We start from the raw sequence: 20,503 nt of genomic DNA on the forward strand, positions 1-20,503 counted from the left end.
CTGAAATTGTAAGAGTCACAAGGTTCCCAGCAAGGCTGTGCTCAATTTTATACTGCAGGAGCTTTTCTTTTAAGAAAACGGCTAAGAAATTAGTTTGGCAATTTACCGTTGAACAAAATTGGAAAGGATTGGTCTGAACCAGGAACAATGTTCAGACTGTTTATATCGTGTAGCACATGCACTTAGCATCACTATGAGAGATGTCTTCTCAGAGAGCATCGTTTCAGAGGCTTGCCTTTAATTAGTAGTGAGCTGAAAGTAAACATTTGAGAACAGCAGCATTTAGACTGGGTTTATGCAAAACTTTAACAAATAACAAAGCTGGGTTGAGCGTGTGTACCAGAGTTGGTTAGACTTCTTGACCTTTTAGTTGAAGCAAAACCACAGAGGTATATCTCAAGAGCAGCTGAGCTTTGTTAATCATTACTGAAGTAATGGCAGCACAACATAATGCTTAACTTCTGGAGTGGCGGCTAAACATATTCACAGCAACACCTTTTGTGTTAAATCTGGAAGAACCGTAGTTAATTGTGCATTTCAGCCATGGGCTGTGAACTGCAGTGACAATCTATTACTGACTGCTGAACAACCTGGGATCATCTGTTCTGTGGTGATCAGAGCTACGGTGCAAACCATCTTCCACTCCTGTTTAACTATGTCATTGGGATGTATCCATTAGGATCGAATTGGTCTTTATACGTGCATTGAAATTTTGTATCCCTTATGAGAACCATTGGGGATGTGCGTTTTTTCAGATGCATTTTCCTAGCAAGCCAACCCCTGACAGCTGTGTAACAGCAGTAGAGGTGCTGATGGTGGTTGTCTCAGGCTGGGAAGGGTTTCCTTCATCCTTGGTGCACACATTTGAGGAGGTAGGCACAGTGCATAGGAGATGGTTGGAGATAGCTCTGCTTTTTCTGTTATGCCAAAATTGCAGCTGAAGGCAACAGGTAATGAAAACATAGCCTCACAGTATGGTCTCCAGTGACTCTTTATTTGTAGCAGGTCCTGTTAAATACAGCCATGGGTTAATATGGAACTAAGCTTCAGCAACAGGAATTTGTGAACAGCTATGAAAATACCAAAACAACTGCAAGGTGCTGACCTTAAACTAGAGTTCCTTTAAGTTAGCAGCTGTTTGAGTGTGTCCATGCAAACCCAAATTCATTCCCTGGCTAGCGGTAATTTCTGAAGCACGGGAAGCCATTGGGTAACATGCTTTCTGGCTGAAGGCACAATGTGCAGAGAAGTTTTAAAAGCTCCAAATTACAGAGTAAAACACTGCTGCAAACAAAGCTCTTCCCACGTTTCTTCTGCTAGTGATGCAAAGACCTGGAGATTTGTGTTTCGCTTCATGGATCACAGGAATTGGAGTTCTATGTTTAACCTTCTTCCAGGTAACCAAACCCTTCACTGGGACCAGGCTGATTTTAGGGATTTTGTGGGGGGAAGATTTCAACTTTTATAGAATTTAGTCATCAGCCCTTTTTATTTTGGGGGGAAATTTTTTTTGAGGCTCTGATGAATTTGGGGAGGATTTAATGTTCACAACAATTCAAATTAATACAGAGAAAACATGACTGCTTTAATCCTTTATTCTGTCTTTGGCTGTTAAAATGGAAGAGCATGGGTCTTCAGCAGCACAGGTGGGTGTTTGGCTGCATTGATAGATTACTGCCTCAGAGCAGATACGCTTTGCTGCTGCTTAGCTGTACGAAGGTAGCCCTGCTCAGGTAGTTTGAAGGATGATAAAAGAGAGTCCAGAGGTTGTCATTCAGCCATGAAGAATGCTCAGGGTACATGTAATCACAGTAATCAGCTGTCTGGTTTTGACCTGTTATTCTAATAATCAGTTGAAGGGCAAAAAAAAAAAAAAAAAAAAATATTCTGCACCAGGGTGCATGTGTGACATGGTAAATTAGCTCCATTTCAAAAGGACACATCTAGAAGAGTTGAGCTTCTGTCTTTTTCCGTATTCCTCTTTTGGGTTTCAACTGCTCATGAAATTTCATAGACAATGTTTTATACTAAAGACTTACTATACCTAAAGACCTCTGGTGAAACTAGGGACCAAACAGGATCAGACATGTTATAGAGATTTGTGGGGTGATTTCTTGCTGTTTACAGTGACACAAGCCTTGCACAACAAAATCCTTACAAAGAAGTCCTGTTAATTAGAGATGTAATATAGTATTTCTCAATTATACCTATTTGAAACAAATTTCCAATGAAGAACAGAGCTTTCCAATTTGGCTCAAAGAAAGTCAGAAATCTCTGCGTGTTTTGGATAAACATGGAAGGAAATCCAAAGTAAAGTAATGATTTACAGATTACATTCTAATAGTTTTTCCCAAGAAATAAATCTAAATTCTTCCATCTTGCTAATTCTGCTTCCCAGTGTTATTACAATTCTATACCTTATCTGAAGTTCTTTGTAGCAAAGTTGGGCAAGTGTTATAATACACCCAATGCAAGGCAGCCAAAAATTGAGTTGAATTTGATTCAATCATATTGATGAACCACTCCAGTTACTTTTTTCCCAGATAATCTGAAACTGAGGCTAAGATCAACAAGGCTTGCAAAAATAAACTTGCCTGAGCAGAGAGCAGAAAATATACCTGAAAAACAAGTTTCAGGTTCACATATTTGCAATACCTGAAACCTGACTCTGGGAACGATGCACCGCTACTATCTGAAAAAAGGAAAATGCTGGGTAGAGCACACATCTGGTCAAAACAGCTCCAATTTACAGCTACGTTCGCAATTAGCTACTGGAAAATGAGCTACAGACCAAGAATTTGGTCATGGGACATTTTCAGCGGACATTTCTGAATAGCAAAGCCCAGTTCTGTAAACAGGTCTCTGACATCCGCTTGTGTTGCCCTGCTCTTGTCCTTCCCTCTTTCACATGAAAAGAAATCCTTTCCCCTTGGCCTAGCTTTCATCTGCAAACTATTGAATTTATTGAGCTCTCTGTGAAGCTATTCACTGGTTTCGATAGAGGTGAGCTCAGACCAGAGACACGCAGAGGTGAGAGAGCTCAGCCCTGTGGTCTCCAGGGAGAGGTCTGTTTTTCATCCCTGCAGGAGCCAGCACCTGGATGGCTCTTCCTCTCTGACTTCCCACTCTAAGATCAGTAATTACACTGGTAAATTACAAAACAGCAACATGTATCTGCCCTCTCTGATTTACATGTGTGTTTTCAGTTAGCAGACTCCGAGTCGGACTGTGAGCTTGGCGAGAGGTGAGTGTGGCTCTCCATTTTCTGACCCACAGCTGCTCCCACCTCGGGCTCTGTCGGGGACACTGTGCTCCTGCCCAGCACGCTGGCACGGCAGAGGAATGAGGGCTTCCAGGAAAGGGCCATTTAGTTTTTCTTCCAAAAGAGCAGAGGGAGGCTGGCAACCCTTCGGGTTTTCAGCAAAAACGCTGGTGGCAAGTGCCAGTGTTGAAAGGCAAACCAGTTGCACGCTGCTTCATATATCATCTGCATCTGCTCTAATCTGCATAGAGAAACTTTAATAGGATTCCCTTGATGGAGGAAAACTTCTTAATCCTCTGTTTACTGATGACGCTTTTCTTTGTGTTGGTAGATGTGCGTTGAAGCCGGTAAAGTCCCCTCACGCTGGACTGAAGTTCCTTTTTATTTTTCCCTTGTTAGGTGCATTGGGCAGAGCAATGAAAACTTTAGCAGCTGGTATGTGTGGTAAGTTTCAGATCTGGTTTAGAGGGAAAAACTGGCAAATAATATTCTTTGATGGATATAGAGAGAGAAAGGCATTAAGAGAGACTGATAGCTAGAGAGCATTGCTCCTGGGCTGTCCCTGTGTTCTGTCTTTACTGACTAATGGGAATCATTTATCCATATCCTCCTCAATGTACGCTGGCAACTGAGCTGGGCAAAACCAATGAATGATTTTGGGGAGAAATGTTTGAATTTCCAGCCAGCACTCAGCACTGAGCACTCAGCACTGGGACGTTGGTTTCTGGGGACTTTGATTATGTCCAGTATGCTAATGGGGAAACAGCAACATTTAATGGCTATTTGCAAAAGATGTTAACGAATATGTTAATTTGAAAACATGCAGCCATCTGTCAGTGCTGCCAGCGAATGGTGATGGTACTGTTCCTCCCCTGTTGCCTTTGCCTCAGGTTCCTGATGTTGTTTTTCCTGGCCTTGCTTCTGTCCTGCGGGATCTACTGCTGCCTGCAGTGCTGGCTGAAAGGGTGGAGCTGCCTCCCCCACCGACGCACCCTGGCCATCTTCGCGCTCAGCAGTTCGGATGCCTTTTGTGGTTAGTCCTCTCCCTACCTACTGCAAGGTCCTGCTGGCCCCAGCGGGCTTCTCGTGGCCCATCCAGAGCCCCATATGAGAGAGCTAGGCTTGAGTGGGAGCTGGGCTGCAGCTGGGTGCTGTGTTTCTGGTGAACAGTGGAGTACCCAGCTCATGCATCTAGGGGTGGATGTTCGGACCATGGACTGGAAGGCTTAAGCAGGCCAAATCCACTTTTCCACAGCTGTATATTCAGCTGTCCTCAGTGCTGTCCCTGTGTGTCCACATGTCTCAAAGGTGCCCAGTAGGGGCTTGGCCACGCTAAGACTGGACTTGTGTGGGACCTTCTCCTTGGTGCTGGGGCATGCAGCAGCCTTTTCCAACATGTGACCTGCATTTCTCACTCAGGAAAACCTCACTGGTCTTCTTGAGCCACTCGAGCAAGCAGCTCGACTGGCTGATACACCCTGGAGTCTGTAAAAATGTTGTCTTGGTGGGTGCTGTTCATCATGGTAGCCACCCTCAGCATTCTCCCAGGAGGACCCAGACTTTTGAAGACTGGGCTATAATGACTATGTGTAGCACCCAGCACTGATCTGGAGTATTGCCAGATGCATCAGCAGGCTGGGCCAGACAACAGTCCCTCCAAGAAGAATAAAGCTAATTCTGTCATTAGACTAAGCCCTTCCCAGAGGAGGTATTGCCTGCTTTCTGGGTGATCTTGAACAGTGTCTCCACAGGGAGGACCCACCTCAAACCCACCCAAATTCCTCTGTTCTCACTTCTTGTATCTGGAGTTTGTGGTGAGAGGCTTTGTGAAGCCATGCTTCAAAAATTACATCCATGCCTTTCTTGTTTCCAAGTGGTTTGACAGCTCCTCCCAGGCTCATCCCTCTCACCCCCACCCTCGCTCTTCTTGCCTGTGTGCTGTATGGTTACAGCTTTGCTTTTTTCTAGCAAGTGAAGTGCCTGAGTGCCCATTCTCTGGATCTCCGAGCCCCTGCATGACTATGGAGCTGTCCTCTTCTCCTGCCCCACAGTTCACCCTTGGAGGAACCGAGTTGCCTCCATCCTATGAGGATATTATGAAGGAAAACAAGCTCTAGATGCCACGTGTTAGCTTTCTGCAGTTCCACTTGGTTCATCGGACATCTTCCAATATGCTACAGTAGTGTGAGATCAAATCAGCCCTTTCCACAGGTTGGCCGAGAGACTGAAAAGCAGCACGTATTTTGTCTGAACCTAAAAGGGGAGACAAAATGCAAGAGAACAAATGCCAAAAACATATCTTGAATCTGTCACAGGAGCTCAGCTTGACATTTTGATAGGGCTCTAGATTTTGAGAAGCTCCCTCAAAGGTCTGTCTGTATTCGGGGTTTCTGGCTCAGCCTCCAGATTTCAACATCTAAGTCTGCTTGAGCTGGTGCAACACTGTGTGTTTTAGGACTGAATGTTGATAAATGACTTGATAGTTACTTCTCAAACTTGGGCTGCCTCCTTCACTCGGCACAGTGCCAACAAACACCCTCTGGCAAAGTCATGTTGTTCTAATACATTGTAATGCAATCATGCCACTCTGCGATGAAGGATTGTTTGCCACATTTAAAATATTTAGCACAGCATATCAGATTTGTCTAGTGCAAAAGCCAGCAAATTTATGGCCAGGGGAGGGAAAGTAAGAGATGGGGATTAGATGGGGAGTAATAGTGGCAGGAGCTGTTTACACAGCACCAAAAAAAGGGACTTTACTCATTTGAGCTGTTCTTAGTTTCATGATGACCGTCCCCAGCTACTCTTGCCCTAGCATTGCAGACCTATGAGCTTTGAATGGCCCAGGACCCCCATGGCAGTTCCACACAGACGTGAATTATGGGGTTAGGTATTTGGTGCTCAGCTACAGAAATTTATTAGGATCAAGAATGTCATTTTCTTTGAGGTGACCACTGCAGACAGGATGGGAAGAGACTTCAAGAAGACTGTCTTACACCCAAGCAGGATCAGCTCTACCTAAGCCATTCCTAGGAGGTATTAGCCTGCCTAGTTCTCAAATTACTGAGGAAATATGCCGAATTTCCCACTTAGCTGGATTCCAGATGGAAGCAAAGATTTCTTTTGTTTGTCATGGGCAGGTCACTGAAGGATTTAGCCTGCCTAACCTCTCCACTTCTGCTCTCTCAATGGCAGGGGCTGGGGGCTGCAATCAGAGCCCCCTCGGTGCAGAAGGTAAATGTCACATCCATTACCGTGCATCGTGTGCCCGGAGAGCCACAAGCTCACAGTCAAAATGAGCAGCTGAGTCCATCCTCAGTACCCCAAAAGATTAAGGGAAGCCCACGGCCTGCCTCGGGGAGCAGCTCCCCATCTGTAGAGTGGGGTTAGTGGCAGTTCCCCTGCTCAGGAAGGAAACTGGGAAGATAAATCCACTAAAGGTTATGAAGTGCTCACATATTCTCATAATGAGGCTATATAAGTACCTTTGCTAGATAAAGAATTATGGCATATTTTGAGAGACAAATTCTCTGCCAGCATCACTGCAAATTATCTCCATAAAATCTTATTTTAGAAGCAGCTTTAATGTTTGACTCTTGTGTGAAAGGAAATAAATGTTACTGTAGCAAAATGAATGTTTGTGCCAGCAGGCTAAAATATTACAGGGTTTATTAATAAGGAAAATTAGCAAGTACAGACTCAGCCAGCGGAGAAGTCAAGCAGTTCCTGAGTGCTCTTTCACTGTCTGAACTTAGTAAGAATTGCAGGTAATCAGCACCTCTCAGGATCAGTCCTTTTATATACATAACTGCTTCCACTACACAACCCCTTCAATTTATGCCCTGAAGCATGAGATTTGATTATATTTGTCACTTCAGCTTGCGTAGCCTGCTAGTGGGCACTAAATCAGCCATCACTTCCCTTCCCACCTACACACTGCATTTGCTTTAGTGACCCCATCATGGAAATAAGCTCCACAGGTTGTCTGCATTATTTGCTGTATAAGACATTACCATCTCCCACTTATTAATTGCTTGGCTCTAAATAAATTGCTGCCTTTAATTTCATTGAATGTCACCTTCTAATCAGATGGCTGGAGAGGCTAACAAGCAAGGACTGCTCTGGTTTCAATGCCTCCATCACTCTGCATCCCTCTTTCACAAGGTCCAGCAGCACTCATTACCGAGGCGGTAAATCCTTCCCCAGACACCCGACAGAGGGCAAGCGAGGCTTTCAGCAACGCACCCGAGAGGCTGCTGCTCTTGCAGAAACATTCGTGGGAACAAGTTTCTGTTTCTGTGCTACTGGTGTGCATTCAAGTGCTTTCAGCTTCATGTTTGGGGTGCTTTAATTATTCACAAAAGTAACAAAATTATTCCATCAAAATTGCGTCAAGTGGCTTATAGTAAAGCAAGCCACCGGCTGTCACAAAATTAGACTCCCACCAGCGTGGGAGAATCTGTGTGCTGTGGTGTTTGTGCAACACAGCAGGAGCCTTAGGCACTTCCAAAAACTGCAGAAGACCAGGACCCATCTGCAAAAAGAGTTTGTGTGGGGTTGCTTGGGAAGGGGAGGCATAAGTTGACTTTGCTGCTGGCTTGGGGTGGGGAAGGAGAGTACCCTGAGAGGGGGCTCAATGGGCACTGCCCTGGTCTTTGGCTTCTTGATCATTAAAATGGAGAAAGGGATGGGTTCCTTCATTCTGCAAATGTATTTGGGGTGGACCCATTGACCTACTGTTGCCTACAAAAGCTGCTTCTCCCAGCCTGCCCTTACTCCCAAGCACTCCAGCAGAATGGGCAAGGTGTCTCCAGACCTGTGTTTCCATTCTTACACAAGCAAAGGTTTTTCCTGGTTTCTTATGCTTTTGTAAGCACCGAGCCCCTAACGAGGGCAGTTAATGCAGTTTGGCTGATGTTTCCAGTGTTATAAGGAAAGGTGAGCCATTTCTTTATAATTCACCACCTTAGGACTTGGGTCTACTTTGGAAAAGCACTTGTTCTGCTGTGATCCTCTGGCTGCCACTCATCCTGTGACTTATACTTCCTGCCGACTTTGGGAAGAAATAGCAAACTGCTCTAGAAAAACTCAGAAAACACTAAAAGGCAGATGTGTTTGTGGGAGAAATTGCTGTCAGTAAGCCTTGAGAGGGGGAAATGGGGGCAGTGCAGAGGAGCTAATTGCTTGGTGACCATCTGGAAGCGAAAGACAAAGGGAACGTGGAGAGGCACACGGCTGGACTTTCACCTCCACATGTCAAGAGCTGAATAATAAAGTCATAAACTGGCTCTCAGGCAGAATAGAGCAAAACCAACGGCAGCTGACTCAGGGTCAGGGCTGCCAGGAGAGTTGCACACGAAAGATGTGAAAATAATAGAAATGCTCATTAATCTGTTTTTCATTGTCGTCTGAAGACTGGATAATGGGCTAAAAGCTTTTCTGTAGGGAGGAAGAGGCTGGGGCCGGGGACAGATGCTCGCTGTCATCGGGTCACTAGATGGCACAAGTCTGGCTCTTTTCTTTCTCCCTCGAAGGCACCTTACAGCTGGAACCCAAGAGCTACCGGGAGAAAATTGTTCTCCGCTCCCTGTAACAGTGCTTGGACAGAATATTTCAGTCATTAATCGCTTGCCCACAATATTTAACAGATGCAGAAGAGCAAACTGTGGGGATCCAGCCCCAGCTGAGAGAGAAAAACCTCACTTTCTTGGTGGAATTTTACTTTTCTCTCTCGGAAAGTTTATAAAATTACTACAAGTAGATGTGTCTAAACTGGGGACAAAGTCTGCCAGCTGTCGAAGAGTTGTTGCTGTAGGCATGAACTGGGGTCTGAGGCCTGTGCCTACTGGCAAAGGTTTGGGCAGCCTCCCAAACCACAGACCACGTTCCCAAGGGCTGGTCCTGTTTGTGGTGCTGCCTTTTGTGGGTCCTTCCAGGAGGGCAATGATTTCCCTCACAGGAGTCAGAGCAATTCACCTGGCAAAGCACCTTTCTGGGCGAAACTTGGACATGGGTTAGAGAAACACGATGCTCAAAGGCAATGGAATTTATTATATCTCACTAATGTTACAATATGTAAGGAAAACAGATTCTGAAGTAACATTCTTATCTACTGAAAATATTTGTTCAGATCTACTGAATTCACACGAAAATCACATTAAAATGTGTGTGGAAAAGTGGGAAATCCGTATTTGGGGAAATATTCATGCAGCTGCAGCAGGAGACAGTTTAGTTCACAAGGTCACAGTAAGAGTGAGTCTTAATTACAGCTGGAGTTAAGAGCCCTTATGAACAAGGCTGATCAAGATAGTGAGAGGATGAAATATTGCATGAAGAAAAGGACAGCCATTGCAGATGTCATTGTTTTATTCTCTCTGTCACTTGCCTATATCAAAATGGGAAATCAATACCTATTTGTAAGGCATTAAATCAGCTTAGCAAAGAACTTACCTACAAGACTTTGCTATTTTCCATAACCTGCAACCAGCCAGAGCCCTGGCAGACTGCATGGAGCTGTGTGCTGTCAGTGGAGAGAGCAATGGGGAGCCCCAAGTTCAAGGAGACGCGAGGCAAGTACAGCAGGAAGGAAATGTGAGAACCCCAGCTCTCAGTTTAGTCCCTGATTCTGCCTATACCCTGGGAAATGAAGTGACGAGACTGAGATGCCCAAATACTTCTTGGAAGTTAGTGGAAGTCTGGAGAAGTCTAAAAAGCTGTTAGCACTGAAGTATTAAATGTTGGGCCTGAGACAGAGATTGCATCTGAGCAAAGAGTTTTGATAAGCCACCAATGGCCATCAGGAAGGCAGCATCAGTCTATTGTTGTACCTAGCAAGCTGCTGCTTAATGGGAGGTAGGTAGGTATTAAGGAAATACCTTAATATCTGAGCTCACCTGCAACGTCTTTAGCCTTAGGGACTGGTTGTGATTTTGAAAGAAAAATTAGACCTGTGTACTTTCTGGGAGGTTTCTTGGTAATGAATAAACAACCAAACTAAAATAGATCCGCATCGTGGCATGGTAATGAGCTAGTGAGGAGTGAATACTGCAGTCATGAAATCAGAGTCAGAATTAAATCAAACAGTGGATTAACGATTAAATATTAACAATTGATCAAAACATCAGATAGACTGTCAGCAGGATTTGAGTAATGAAGCAATGCAGTGTTGGACTGGTTGTTACAAAATATTAACATGACAAACGTAAGGGTTGCTGTGATCTTTTCCTAGTCGTCTTGTGCAGGAGAGAGATCCTGAAAAGCCATCACAGAGTGTGGCTAGAACAGGAGTATGGTTGAAGAATTAACCCGTATTCTACATAGATACTGAAGAAGAGAAATGCTCACAAATGTTTGTGCAGGAGCAGGAGCACAGTCCAGGAACCAGGCTCAAAACATCCCAGGAGCTCCCCTGCCCTGGCACAGTGTACCAGCGCCAGCTCTTCTGCCCCAAAGGCCTCACAGAAAATACATGTTTCTGAGGTGACTGTGAAATTTTTTTTTAAAAAAAAAGGTCTGGATGCAGCTTCCTGCAATAACAGGCAGAAATTCTTATCACCTCCAGATCTCTTCATGCATTCTTGGTATAATCCATGAATTCATCATTATTCACTCGTGAGTCTTGTACTCCTTGTCTCTCAGGACTTTGTAAGAAAGCCTCTGTCACTTCTCCTGCCGTGTTTACAACTGTTCAATATAGATAATCTGTTGGCAATAAGTTGCTTTCAGTTTAGCTAACATAAATGTCTGCCAACCAAAGCAGCATGAGCTCTGCAGGCATGAAGCCTCCCTCACCTGGAAAGCAGTGCCATGAGGGCTCTTGCTGAGAAGGTTACATTATGGTCTGAGCCTTGTGGAGGTGCTTGAGCCTGTAGCAAAGCCATATGGACCTGCTGTTGTCCCGTCTGTCTCAGGGCCTGGGTGTTTTTTGATTAGGAACCACCTCAGGACTGGGTTATGTTTTAACATTTTAACATTTAACAGTTCTGTGCTGCAGCACAAGATGCTGCTTTCAGGATAATCCATGAGAGGACTCAGCACCTTGTCTTCCATCATAGGGACTATCAGAGGTGCTTTCTGGATCACAGTCCACTCCATCACCAGCCATCCCATCACCCTCTGGCCCTCATAACATAACGCTTCACTTCTTACTGCCTGGAGGAAGAAAGGGAGTTTCTCCATCCAGTGTCCCCACCAAGCAGACAGTGGAAGAAGCCTACCTCTGCTGGTGCCTGGGTACCCACGGGTGTGCACAATGTGCATGCCCTCCTGACACTCCACTGTTGCTTCTCCACTGCCCCTGAGCAGGTATATCTCTGTGCTGAGAGCTTTTTCTCAGCCGCTGGTGTCCATGACTATATCATGATCAAGGCCAGGTTGGATGGGGCTTTGAGCAACCTGGTCTAGTGGAAGGTGTCCCTGCCCATGGCAGGGGATTTGGAACTAGATGATCTTTAAGGTCCCTTCCAACCCAAACCGTTCTATGAATCTATGTAGTGCCCACGGTAGAAAGGACTGGATTTTAGCAGTTCCTACCAACTCTAAGAAAACTGTGTCTCAGCTTCTCTTTCCATTAAAGGCATGGAAGAACTTTTGCATCCATCCTTAGGGAACAGGTTAAACCACACTGAGTCTTTTTCACCAACCCTAGTGAAGACATGGCTGATGCTCTAGCCTCACCCAGCCAACGGTAGCTTGGATTGCAGCAGGGGATGGCAGTCCTGAACTGGTTTTAAATACATTTTGATAGAAAATTGCAGCAGATTTTACTATTGTTTATCCTAGTTTCTAGCTGGTATAGACATATTGTCACACACAAGGTAGATCTTGGATCGTCACTCACTTTGCCTTTGTCCAGTCAGAATTTTTACTATGCAAAAAGAAGCTGGCAATTTCCAGATCTCAATGAGCCTAGAGCATCTGCAATGTACAAAGACTGTATTTTGCAGGGAAGAATGCACCTGAATTTGCAGTGTTTCCTCAGTGCAGAGGTTCATGGGCCAAAGAAGGGGCCAGGCATTTAACACAGCTCTTTATCATCTGCTGAACTCTCCAGCTGCCTTTAAGAGGAGCAGACCCCCATGCTGGGTGCATAGGGTCCAGATGTTGGCCAGATAATCAGTCTCTCTCTTTGCCTGTATTTTCTGCTTTGTATGTTCTGTCAACACATTGCCAGACACAGAACAGATCCATTTACAGTCTGGGGATCTTCATGCTGAACACTGAGGTCTGATCCAGGAGCAGCTGATTTATCTCACTTGTGCTGATAATGTTGAGCCAAATGCTGAAAGAGTTTGTGTTGGTTATTTCAGTCCACGCTTATGCAAGTCGTCCCCGCACTCAAGACAACAAGGAATCCTTAAGGCAAGATCTCCTCAGAGATTACTTTCTTGAAGGAAGGGTTGGTTTTTTTCAAGCTTTTATAGTGTGAACATTGTAGCATACGGTACATCCTTGAAATTCAACTTTGCATCTGTATCACAACCACAGGAGCTTGGGTCTCTGTGTAATCCACTATAAACAGAAGTACAACTCTTTCTGAAGCACTCACCTCCTCCTCACACTCTTGTATCCACTGCATACATTTTGGCAGTAGCTGTTTGAGAGGATGGCAAATGCACATTTGTTACAATTGTCCCAGCTGAGAAATAGCCTTTCCTCAAGGAGTAAGCAGAGTGGAGTCTTCCAGAGCTGGTCTCTGCAAGACACAGGGAGAGAAACAGGATCTGCTAACAAGTGCTTGGTGACTTTCAGATGCAAAGCCTCAAAATGCAGAGAAAGCAGCACTCTGATATATGACATAATAACACCTTTTTTGTCATACTTATACCTCAGCTCCACCTGAACACCTTGATGTGCTTTCTACAGCTGCTGAAATAACACTATTCCTATTTCACAGCTGAAGATTCTGCTACTGGGGATGAGCAACCATCCTGAAGCATGTCCCTGAAGGACTTTCCCCACCCTGTGTGCCTGTAGCAGGCCCAAGCAATGGCTCTATCTTTGAACTGTGTTTCAGCCCTGCCATGGTTCCTCACCTCTGAAAACATACATGCAGCAGGTGAGCAGGGCCCCGGATAAGAAACAGCCGAGTGACCCTGCCATGCCAAGCCAGCACGACCAGCCAAACTTGTACTGGATTCCCAGAAACACATTGTGGAAGACCAGAGAGGAGCGCTCCACGTAGACATCAACAGCGTACCACACCGAGCCAGTAATGCCTGGGAGACCTGCAGGACAGGAGGGAGGTGCCACACAGAGCTCCCAGGTGGACCACAAGGAGATTGCTAATATAAAATCTGGAACTATAGCCTTTCATCTGCTGGGTCAGACCTTAGGACGGACAGGTTTTGGCCCCTGCTCTGTCTCAGCCTGATCAGTTTTGTGGATTCACCCTGGTTCCTACTGATATCAGCTGGAGCGCTGTCAGGCAAAGGCTGTGCCTCACTGCTTGGCACACACAGACACCATGAGAGCCAGTTGGCAGCACTCAAGTTTCTGCAGTAAAAGGCAGAAAGCTCCTCCCTCTCAGCTTGTTTATCAACTTATTGCAAAGTTACTTCAAGAATTGAGTTTTCTAATCTGTTTTGACTTTCAGAACTGTGACTGTTTTTCAGACAAACTTGTGAATGCAGGATGTTTAAAAGAACCTCTCAAAGTGTCTTACATGTGCTCCCAATGGCTGGGGTGAGTTGTGTGTTAAAACTGCTTAAGCTGAAGCAGAGGTAGATGCTTGATACCGACATAAAGTCAAGTAAAATTACTTGGTACCTAGTTGGTTGTCTGTTTATTTTTGCATTTAAAATTCTCCCACTGGCTGTAACAGTAAAACACTTCAGTCTGTCGGGTATTTACCACCTAGGAGGGACAGACGTGTTATTATCCTTTTATTAGAGATCGACTGCAGAGATTTCAGGCTAAGTGACTTGCCCAAGGTCACACAATTTGTGGCAGAGCCAGGAACTGAAGCAGGAAGCGAGGACTTTCTAGTCCTTCAGCCATTAGGTCTCTTTGCCTTATCAACGACACTAACTTCTTCACAGTAAAACAGCAGTAAATGGAAGTCAGTCGACTCAGAGGCAGTCACCTTGTCAATATACAAAATGAAAGGAGCTAAACCAAACTATGTGTTGTTAGGGGCAGGCAGCGAACAGAGGAAGCTATTTTGCACGAATAAAGCAAATAAAGATCCTTCCCACATGTTTACCCTCTAGAAAATCACAGACTCCTCTCCCCAGAATAAGAGAAGGCTTTAAAGCTTCCCCCTTTTTGCTAAAGGGTGTCCTGCAGGACGGGAGCACAGGGGGGGAATACCTGCAATGAGCAATGTAACTCCAGACACCAGGCAGATGCGCAGCTTGATAAGTGGCTCATCAGGAAGGAATTTCACACAGTCCAGTCCCAGGACAAGGAAGAGAAATCCGAATCCTGCCAGGATATCTGCTGTGATCATCATGGCTCGTGTCAGCACCAGCTTCACTGCAGGACAAAAGTAGATCATTCTAATCCACAAGGAATGGAAGTGTAGGTGAATAAAGGGGTTGATCCCATGGCAACATTTTTTTTTCTATGGTGAAGCTTTCTCCAGCTTCCCCTGGGAGTAACACTTCACTGAGAAAAGAAACATGGCTCTAATATGTAGGTGCACCAAATTATCTGTCACTAAATAGAACAGATGCTCTTTTCATCTACACTCAGGTGCCCCCACCACTTGTAGAAACATCTTTGATTCTTACATACCAGGGTGCTCGGCAAAGATGGAGTCATACTCATCGCAAGTTTGGATCCCATCAAAAACGTTTGTGACACATTCCCACCACAGGCCACGGCATTTTGTGCTCACCTGTGGGTTGAGAAGAGAAGGAAGACCGTAAGTTAATATATCCAGCAACATAGCAGATGGTCAGTAGGCAACAGAAATCCTGCTCCAGTTACATAGATGGCAAACTGGAGTGGTTTAGCTTGAAGAAGAAAAGCAGGGTAGAGAAAAAGGACAATGTTTTCCATGTCCCTGCTAGTGGTTTTAAATTAGAGCAAAAGAAATTCAGACTAGACATTAGGGGCAAAAAACTTCCTATTGGTAAGCATAAAAATTCTGAAGGAAATTTCTGGGAGGAGCTGGGGGGTGGCTGACAGGAAAGATCTAAGAGCAGGTTTGATGACTCCTTGCCGAATGCTTGTGTAGGCTGAGCTGGGCAGGGCTATGGACCAGACGACCTGAGACTTTTCTGTCCGTGCTTCCCCTACACCATCCTCCTGCTGAGACGGAGCAGCCTAGAGGGGAACATGACTGGCGAGGCAGGTGTTGCACGAGGAGCTGGGCACCCGCAATGGGAGGTGGCCGCAGCGTGGTAGAGGAGTACTTTGCTGCAGAGCAGAGGTGTAGATGTGAGTCCCTCTCCAAACACGCGTGGAGCGCTGCCCCCAAATGACTCAACCATAAACACTGGCTGGAAACTAAGGCAGCCAGCACTGATCCTGGCCCTGGGGCTCCGAGTGCACTCCTGGCTATGGGAGCACGCGAGCCCGAGCCACACTCATCACCGAAACATCCAGACTCGGGCAGACATTGCAGTAGCATCATGGCTAATAGTCTCTGCTGTCCTGAAGCTGTAGACACCATCCCAAGCCCAACCATCCATAAATCACTTTATGGGAGGTATTTTCATTACTAATGCAAATATGGCAACAAGCACTTCTGAAACATTCCTGGAATTGCTCATAGAAGGAGCAGAGTTAATGTCGGTGCAGCTTCGGACTCCAGTCTGCCCCACTGCTACCAGCAACACCTGCTGCAATTAATGAAAGGAGAAACTCTTCCAGGGAAGGGGTTTCATGCAGGGGAAGGGGACCAAGCTTGCTTTGATGACGCAACAAATCAATTTTTCTTGCACTGTGTAAATCACAAAGCAGATAATAACATCTCAGCCATTTAATAAAGTCTCATTCAGGGTGTGTTGAAGTCCATAGCCAACCACAATATTTTCTCTACAATACAATGTCCATCTAACTGGTACGCCTTCTCTGTGATGCTGCGCTATGGATAAAAGGAAGGTAAAAATGACTCGTTAGTTCAGACTGGCAAAAAAGATATTTTGATGTTTGAATGAAAACTATCTACAAGTTTCATTTCATGAAGATGAGAACTACTTACAATTGCTGAGAATTTCAGGGCAAGTTTAATGGAAAATATCACAAAAAAAAAATTGAGAAGTGGTGGTGGAAATACTTTGTTTCATTGATTCCATGTTTTTTAAGAGAACGGCATCATGTAAGACAATTTGCCTTGTTTATATTGGATGTAAGTTTTTACTGCAGCCCTCTTAATCCAGCTGCAGCTCGTCTTCTATCTTAACTTACCACCATTCAGGCTGTGCTTGAAATTAGCATATTTTTATTAAATTACATTTTGTACCACTTGTATTTATATCATTTCAATACTCCGTATTCAGCTAATACTCTCAGTTACTTCCACACTTGCTTGCATTAGCATTGCTTTTTAAGTCTCACAAGCAGCATCTTCATCTAAATTATTTTTGAAGAGACTAACAGGATTCCAGGCTTTGTCAGTGTCTATGTTGGCCCATATCCAGGGCTAAGCTACAACAGTTACTCTATCACCCCATAACCCCTCACCAGCCAGGAAGAGGAATCAGGAAAAGGAGAGCAGACCTCCAGACCGAAGTGAAAAGATTTAATGAAACAGTACCAATACCAACAGAGATATACAAAGTTACAGTCAGTCAAATGAACATGCAGCAGCCACAATCAACAAGAGAGCAGCCTTCAGGAGCAGGAAGAGGAGAAACCCCAGCAGGAACCCCACAGAAGCCCACTTTCCTTAGTAAACACTCCCCCTTTATAATGACCATGGCATTACAGGACGGGCTACACCTGTAGCTGACTCAGGTCAGCTGCCCTGGCTGACTTGAACCTGCTAACAGCCTGCCTGGCATGGCTGGGCTCTGATTCTGTCCAAGCCAAACCAGGACAGTCAGCCTCCAAGCAAAACAGAGGTTTTAAGGTGCAACAGTCCTGATCATGGTCTAGCCTGTGAAACAACTCCCTTCCCAGACCTGAACAAATTTGATAAATGTTTTGTGTTTCTTGGGACGTTTTGGTTGGCACCTACTCCTGCTAATGCTGAACAAGGGCAGAATTAAGGATCAGCCCATCTCTATGCAGCACGTGCACATCCAGGGATAAATGTCTTATTGCCTGGTGTAGGATGGGAACAGATGTGGGAGGGGGGAACCTGTGGCTGGTCTGAGCCACTGCTGAGCTATTCTGGTTTCTGTAATCTGCCTCTTAACCTACTTGGCCAGCCCTTGCTCCCCTCTGCTTTGTGCACCATTTGTCCTTCCGATTGTTAATCTGCTCCCAAACCACTCCTGGGCATCTGCCCTTGCGCAGACAGCACAGACCCTCAGGCACACGGGAACTCGCTGCTGTATAACGGGAGAGGGTCAGGGCTGGCTGGGGCATCATGTGGGGGCATGGATTTCTCCATCCCATGGTTGGACTCATGCACCATCTTGGTAGCACTAATTCCCCATTACCTCTTTTCCCCCATAGCAAATCCACCCCAGCTTCCCTGGGCCCAGCCAAGGACTCCCTGAGGAGCTAAGCATCACGGGCCAAACTAATTTCCCACTTCGATTACAAAACACATTGCTTTCCCTAACACAAGTATGCACATATAAACTGCATAATCACTGTAATATACATAAGTATATCCTATGCATAATGTATCATTAATATTAAAATAATTCTAATACAAAAGAAGAAAAAAGGAAAAAAAAAAAAAAAAAGACAGAACAAGCGCACGCTTCCCCTTCTGGGGAAAGCACAGAAGACAAACATGTAAGTGATGATAGTCGCAGTGTTTTACCGCACTGTAAAAAGGTGCCAACATACAATGATTACAAGCCCAGCATGAGTGTAAAACAGGCAGCGTTTAACAGTAGTGGTAATATTTTTAATCCGCCTGCAACAGGGAGGGACTGTGTACACAATACAGTGCTCGTTGGGAAGCAGATTATGTTTTTTTTCCAGCCCAAACTACTGCAAAAACTGCCCCAGGCGTGTCTTGATGCTCACACGGAATGCACCAGCTTAAACCACTTTCTGTGTTGGCGTAACCTGGCTGTTTCTGCAGGGGAGGCGAGGGCTGCGAGGTGAGCGCCGGCCGGGTCCCCGCAGCCCCCCGCGGGCGGCCGCTCCCGGCTCCCCCCGGCCCCCGCCTCTGCCGGGCTGCTCCTCTCCAGCGGGACCACAGCGAGGGCTCCGTCCTCCCCAGCTGCTGGGGGCCAGGGTCAAAGCCAGGAGACTTCCTATGCCGGAGGATTAGAGTTCCTTTCTCCTGAAATCAAAGTTGCCTGAATTATCGTATATTCCAGCTGAAAACAGGAGTCACTCCACGCCTTCCTGGACGTTGGTGGTTTACCGGCATTCCCCTATTTAGAGAGGCAGTGAGTCATTAGGGCCATTAAGGAGATCAGTCGGTCGGGTATTAAGGCTGGGGGCGTTTTTCTCCATTATTTAGTATTCACACTCAGAACAGGAATGTGGGAGTAGCAGCTGCTAATAACCAAACTGGGTGTTAATGGAGCACTTTGTGACAGCCCAGTGCAGGTGCCTTTGTGCCAAGAAGACAAGGTTACACAGCCTCAGGGTAATGGGCCGGATTTTTCCTGATCTCACTTTGCTCGGGAGTTGGGTTTCCCTCTTGTGTTTTTCCTGGAAATGATGGCACAATCTGGGATCCATTTGGCTTTTCTGAGCATACTGATATCTTCAGCTGACTCCAAGAGATTCACAGCTTCCTGGAATGAATCTGAAATATCTCCTAAATTAAGATGATAAACGAAGAGTGATAACCCAGCCAGCATCAGTGGGTGCATAGAGTTTCCTCTGAAAAGTGGCCCAGTGAGCAGACACAGTGACCATCAGCAACCTCACTGCATTGGGTTTATGACCACCTCAGCATCTACAAACACCTTCCAGGGTGGGATTGGTAGTCAAATTGACAGGATTTCTTGTGATATAAAGAAAAAAGGTATTTTTATTGTAATCACTTTTAGCCACTTTTCCTCAGATAATTCATCGTTCTGTGTGATGCAGCTAAATGTTGAATTGCAATCACTGGGTGCTGAGGAGCTCTTCTGGTTTCCCATGCTGAATAGCAAAGAGAAAGTTTCGTCCTGATATATTCAGCCAAACTCTGTCTTGGAAGGTGTTTCACCTTATCATAGAATGGTTTGGGTTGGAAGGGACCTCAAAGATCATCTAGTTCCAGCCTTCACTGTATGAAGTATCCAGCCTACCAGAGTGCAGATCCCACACTGTGGACCTGCAGCCTTTAAATGTACAGAAAGTGCTGGCTGCTCCGGGAAGAAAAATACAAACTTGCAGTACTGAGTGCTGGAGAAATGGTGACAGTTTGGGGTCTGGAGTCTGGGGCACAGCTTGCACATATGTGGCATTCTGCTTCCTTGTGGTTTGCAGTTCACTTTCGCCAATACTTTTCTCTAACCTGATAATGCTAATGTCTGCTCAAGGTCATGAAGACATTTTTGAGTGCTGGATCTGACACTAGTCCCCATGCTCCCCACAAATTGCTACTAGCCCTATAGTTCAATGGCTGTTAAGAAAACGACTTGAAGACCACAGGTGTACATGCTGGACTTTTCCACCAAGAAGTCTGACCTACAGAATTAGAAGCATCTCCAAAATATCCATGCAGGCTGGAGATGCAGGATAACCATACTCAAGTTCATGCATATTTAAACCTAGAGCCTGTAGACCTTTCCTGAACTTCCTAAGTGAGAGCAGAGTCTGGATAATGAAGTCTGGCAAAGAGAATTACACAAAATGCCACTTTTCCCCTGCTCTTGCCAGAGTCATTAATTTCACTTTTATCCAGTACAACAGGAAAAAAGTACATGAGAGTGGAGCAATGATGCCGGGAACCAAACTCTCTCTAGGACACATTTGGTTTGGTGATCAGGCTCTCCTCACCCCGATCTTACCTCCAGGGAATCATCAGCATTCACCATCCAGCAGTCTGTCCAGGTTGATGCTATCAAAAATCCAGTAGAGAAAAAAGCAAAAAAACAGCCCATATACTGGAGGAAAAACCTCATGACAGCAGGTGCTCAGCACATCCAGCGGGGTGAGAAAAACAGTGCCCAGCTGTTGTTCTTAAATCTGGGGTAGAAGCAGAGCCTCGGTGTCCCAGGTCAC

The 20,503-nt window shown here is 45.5% G+C and overlaps 2 protein-coding genes across 2 annotated transcripts; one reads left to right on the plus strand and one right to left on the minus strand.

The window, feature by feature from the left end:
• The first annotated feature begins 1,322 nt into the window (after positions 1-1,322).
• Positions 1,323-5,379, plus strand: TMEM207 (transmembrane protein 207). The gene is made up of 5 exons (XM_009946741.2): positions 1,323-1,397; positions 3,207-3,244; positions 3,662-3,706; positions 4,153-4,295; positions 5,231-5,379. Exons 1-5 carry the CDS (start codon positions 1,323-1,325, stop codon positions 5,377-5,379), a joined length of 450 nt encoding a protein of 149 aa, XP_009945043.2.
• A 7,437-nt stretch (positions 5,380-12,816) lies between these two features.
• Positions 12,817-20,403, minus strand: CLDN16 (claudin 16). Its single transcript, XM_009946740.1, has 5 exons — positions 20,290-20,403; positions 14,999-15,101; positions 14,573-14,737; positions 13,297-13,488; positions 12,817-12,956 (listed from the first exon to the last, which is right to left on the minus strand). Exons 1-5 carry the CDS (start codon positions 20,401-20,403, stop codon positions 12,817-12,819), a joined length of 714 nt encoding a protein of 237 aa, XP_009945042.1.
• Positions 20,404-20,503: the final 100 nt, after the last annotated feature.

The sequence above is a fragment of the Leptosomus discolor genome, chromosome 7 (assembly GCF_034619465.1).
Source record: "Leptosomus discolor isolate bLepDis1 chromosome 7, bLepDis1.hap2, whole genome shotgun sequence".
Lineage (NCBI taxonomy): Eukaryota > Metazoa > Chordata > Aves > Leptosomiformes > Leptosomidae > Leptosomus > Leptosomus discolor.

Excerpts from the sequence above, each read along its gene's own strand:
- CLDN16 (XM_009946740.1), bottom strand. The coding sequence starts at position 20,403 with ATGAGGTTTTTCCTCCAGTATATGGGCTGTTTTTTTGCTTTTTTCTCT. Across the intron at positions 15,102-20,289 it reads ATGCTGATGATTCCCTGGAG|GTGAGCACAAAATGCCGTGG; the intron begins GTAAGATCGGGG and ends CTCAACCCACAG. Across the intron at positions 12,957-13,296 it reads CTGCATGTATGTTTTCAGAG|AGACCAGCTCTGGAAGACTC; the intron begins GTGAGGAACCAT and ends TGTGTCTTGCAG.
- TMEM207 (XM_009946741.2), top strand. The coding sequence starts at position 1,323 with ATGCAAAGACCTGGAGATTTGTGTTTCGCTTCATGGATCACAGGAATT. Across the intron at positions 3,245-3,661 it reads GACTGTGAGCTTGGCGAGAG|GTGCATTGGGCAGAGCAATG; the intron begins GTGAGTGTGGCT and ends TTCCCTTGTTAG. Across the intron at positions 4,296-5,230 it reads CAGTTCGGATGCCTTTTGTG|CAAGTGAAGTGCCTGAGTGC; the intron begins GTTAGTCCTCTC and ends GCTTTTTTCTAG.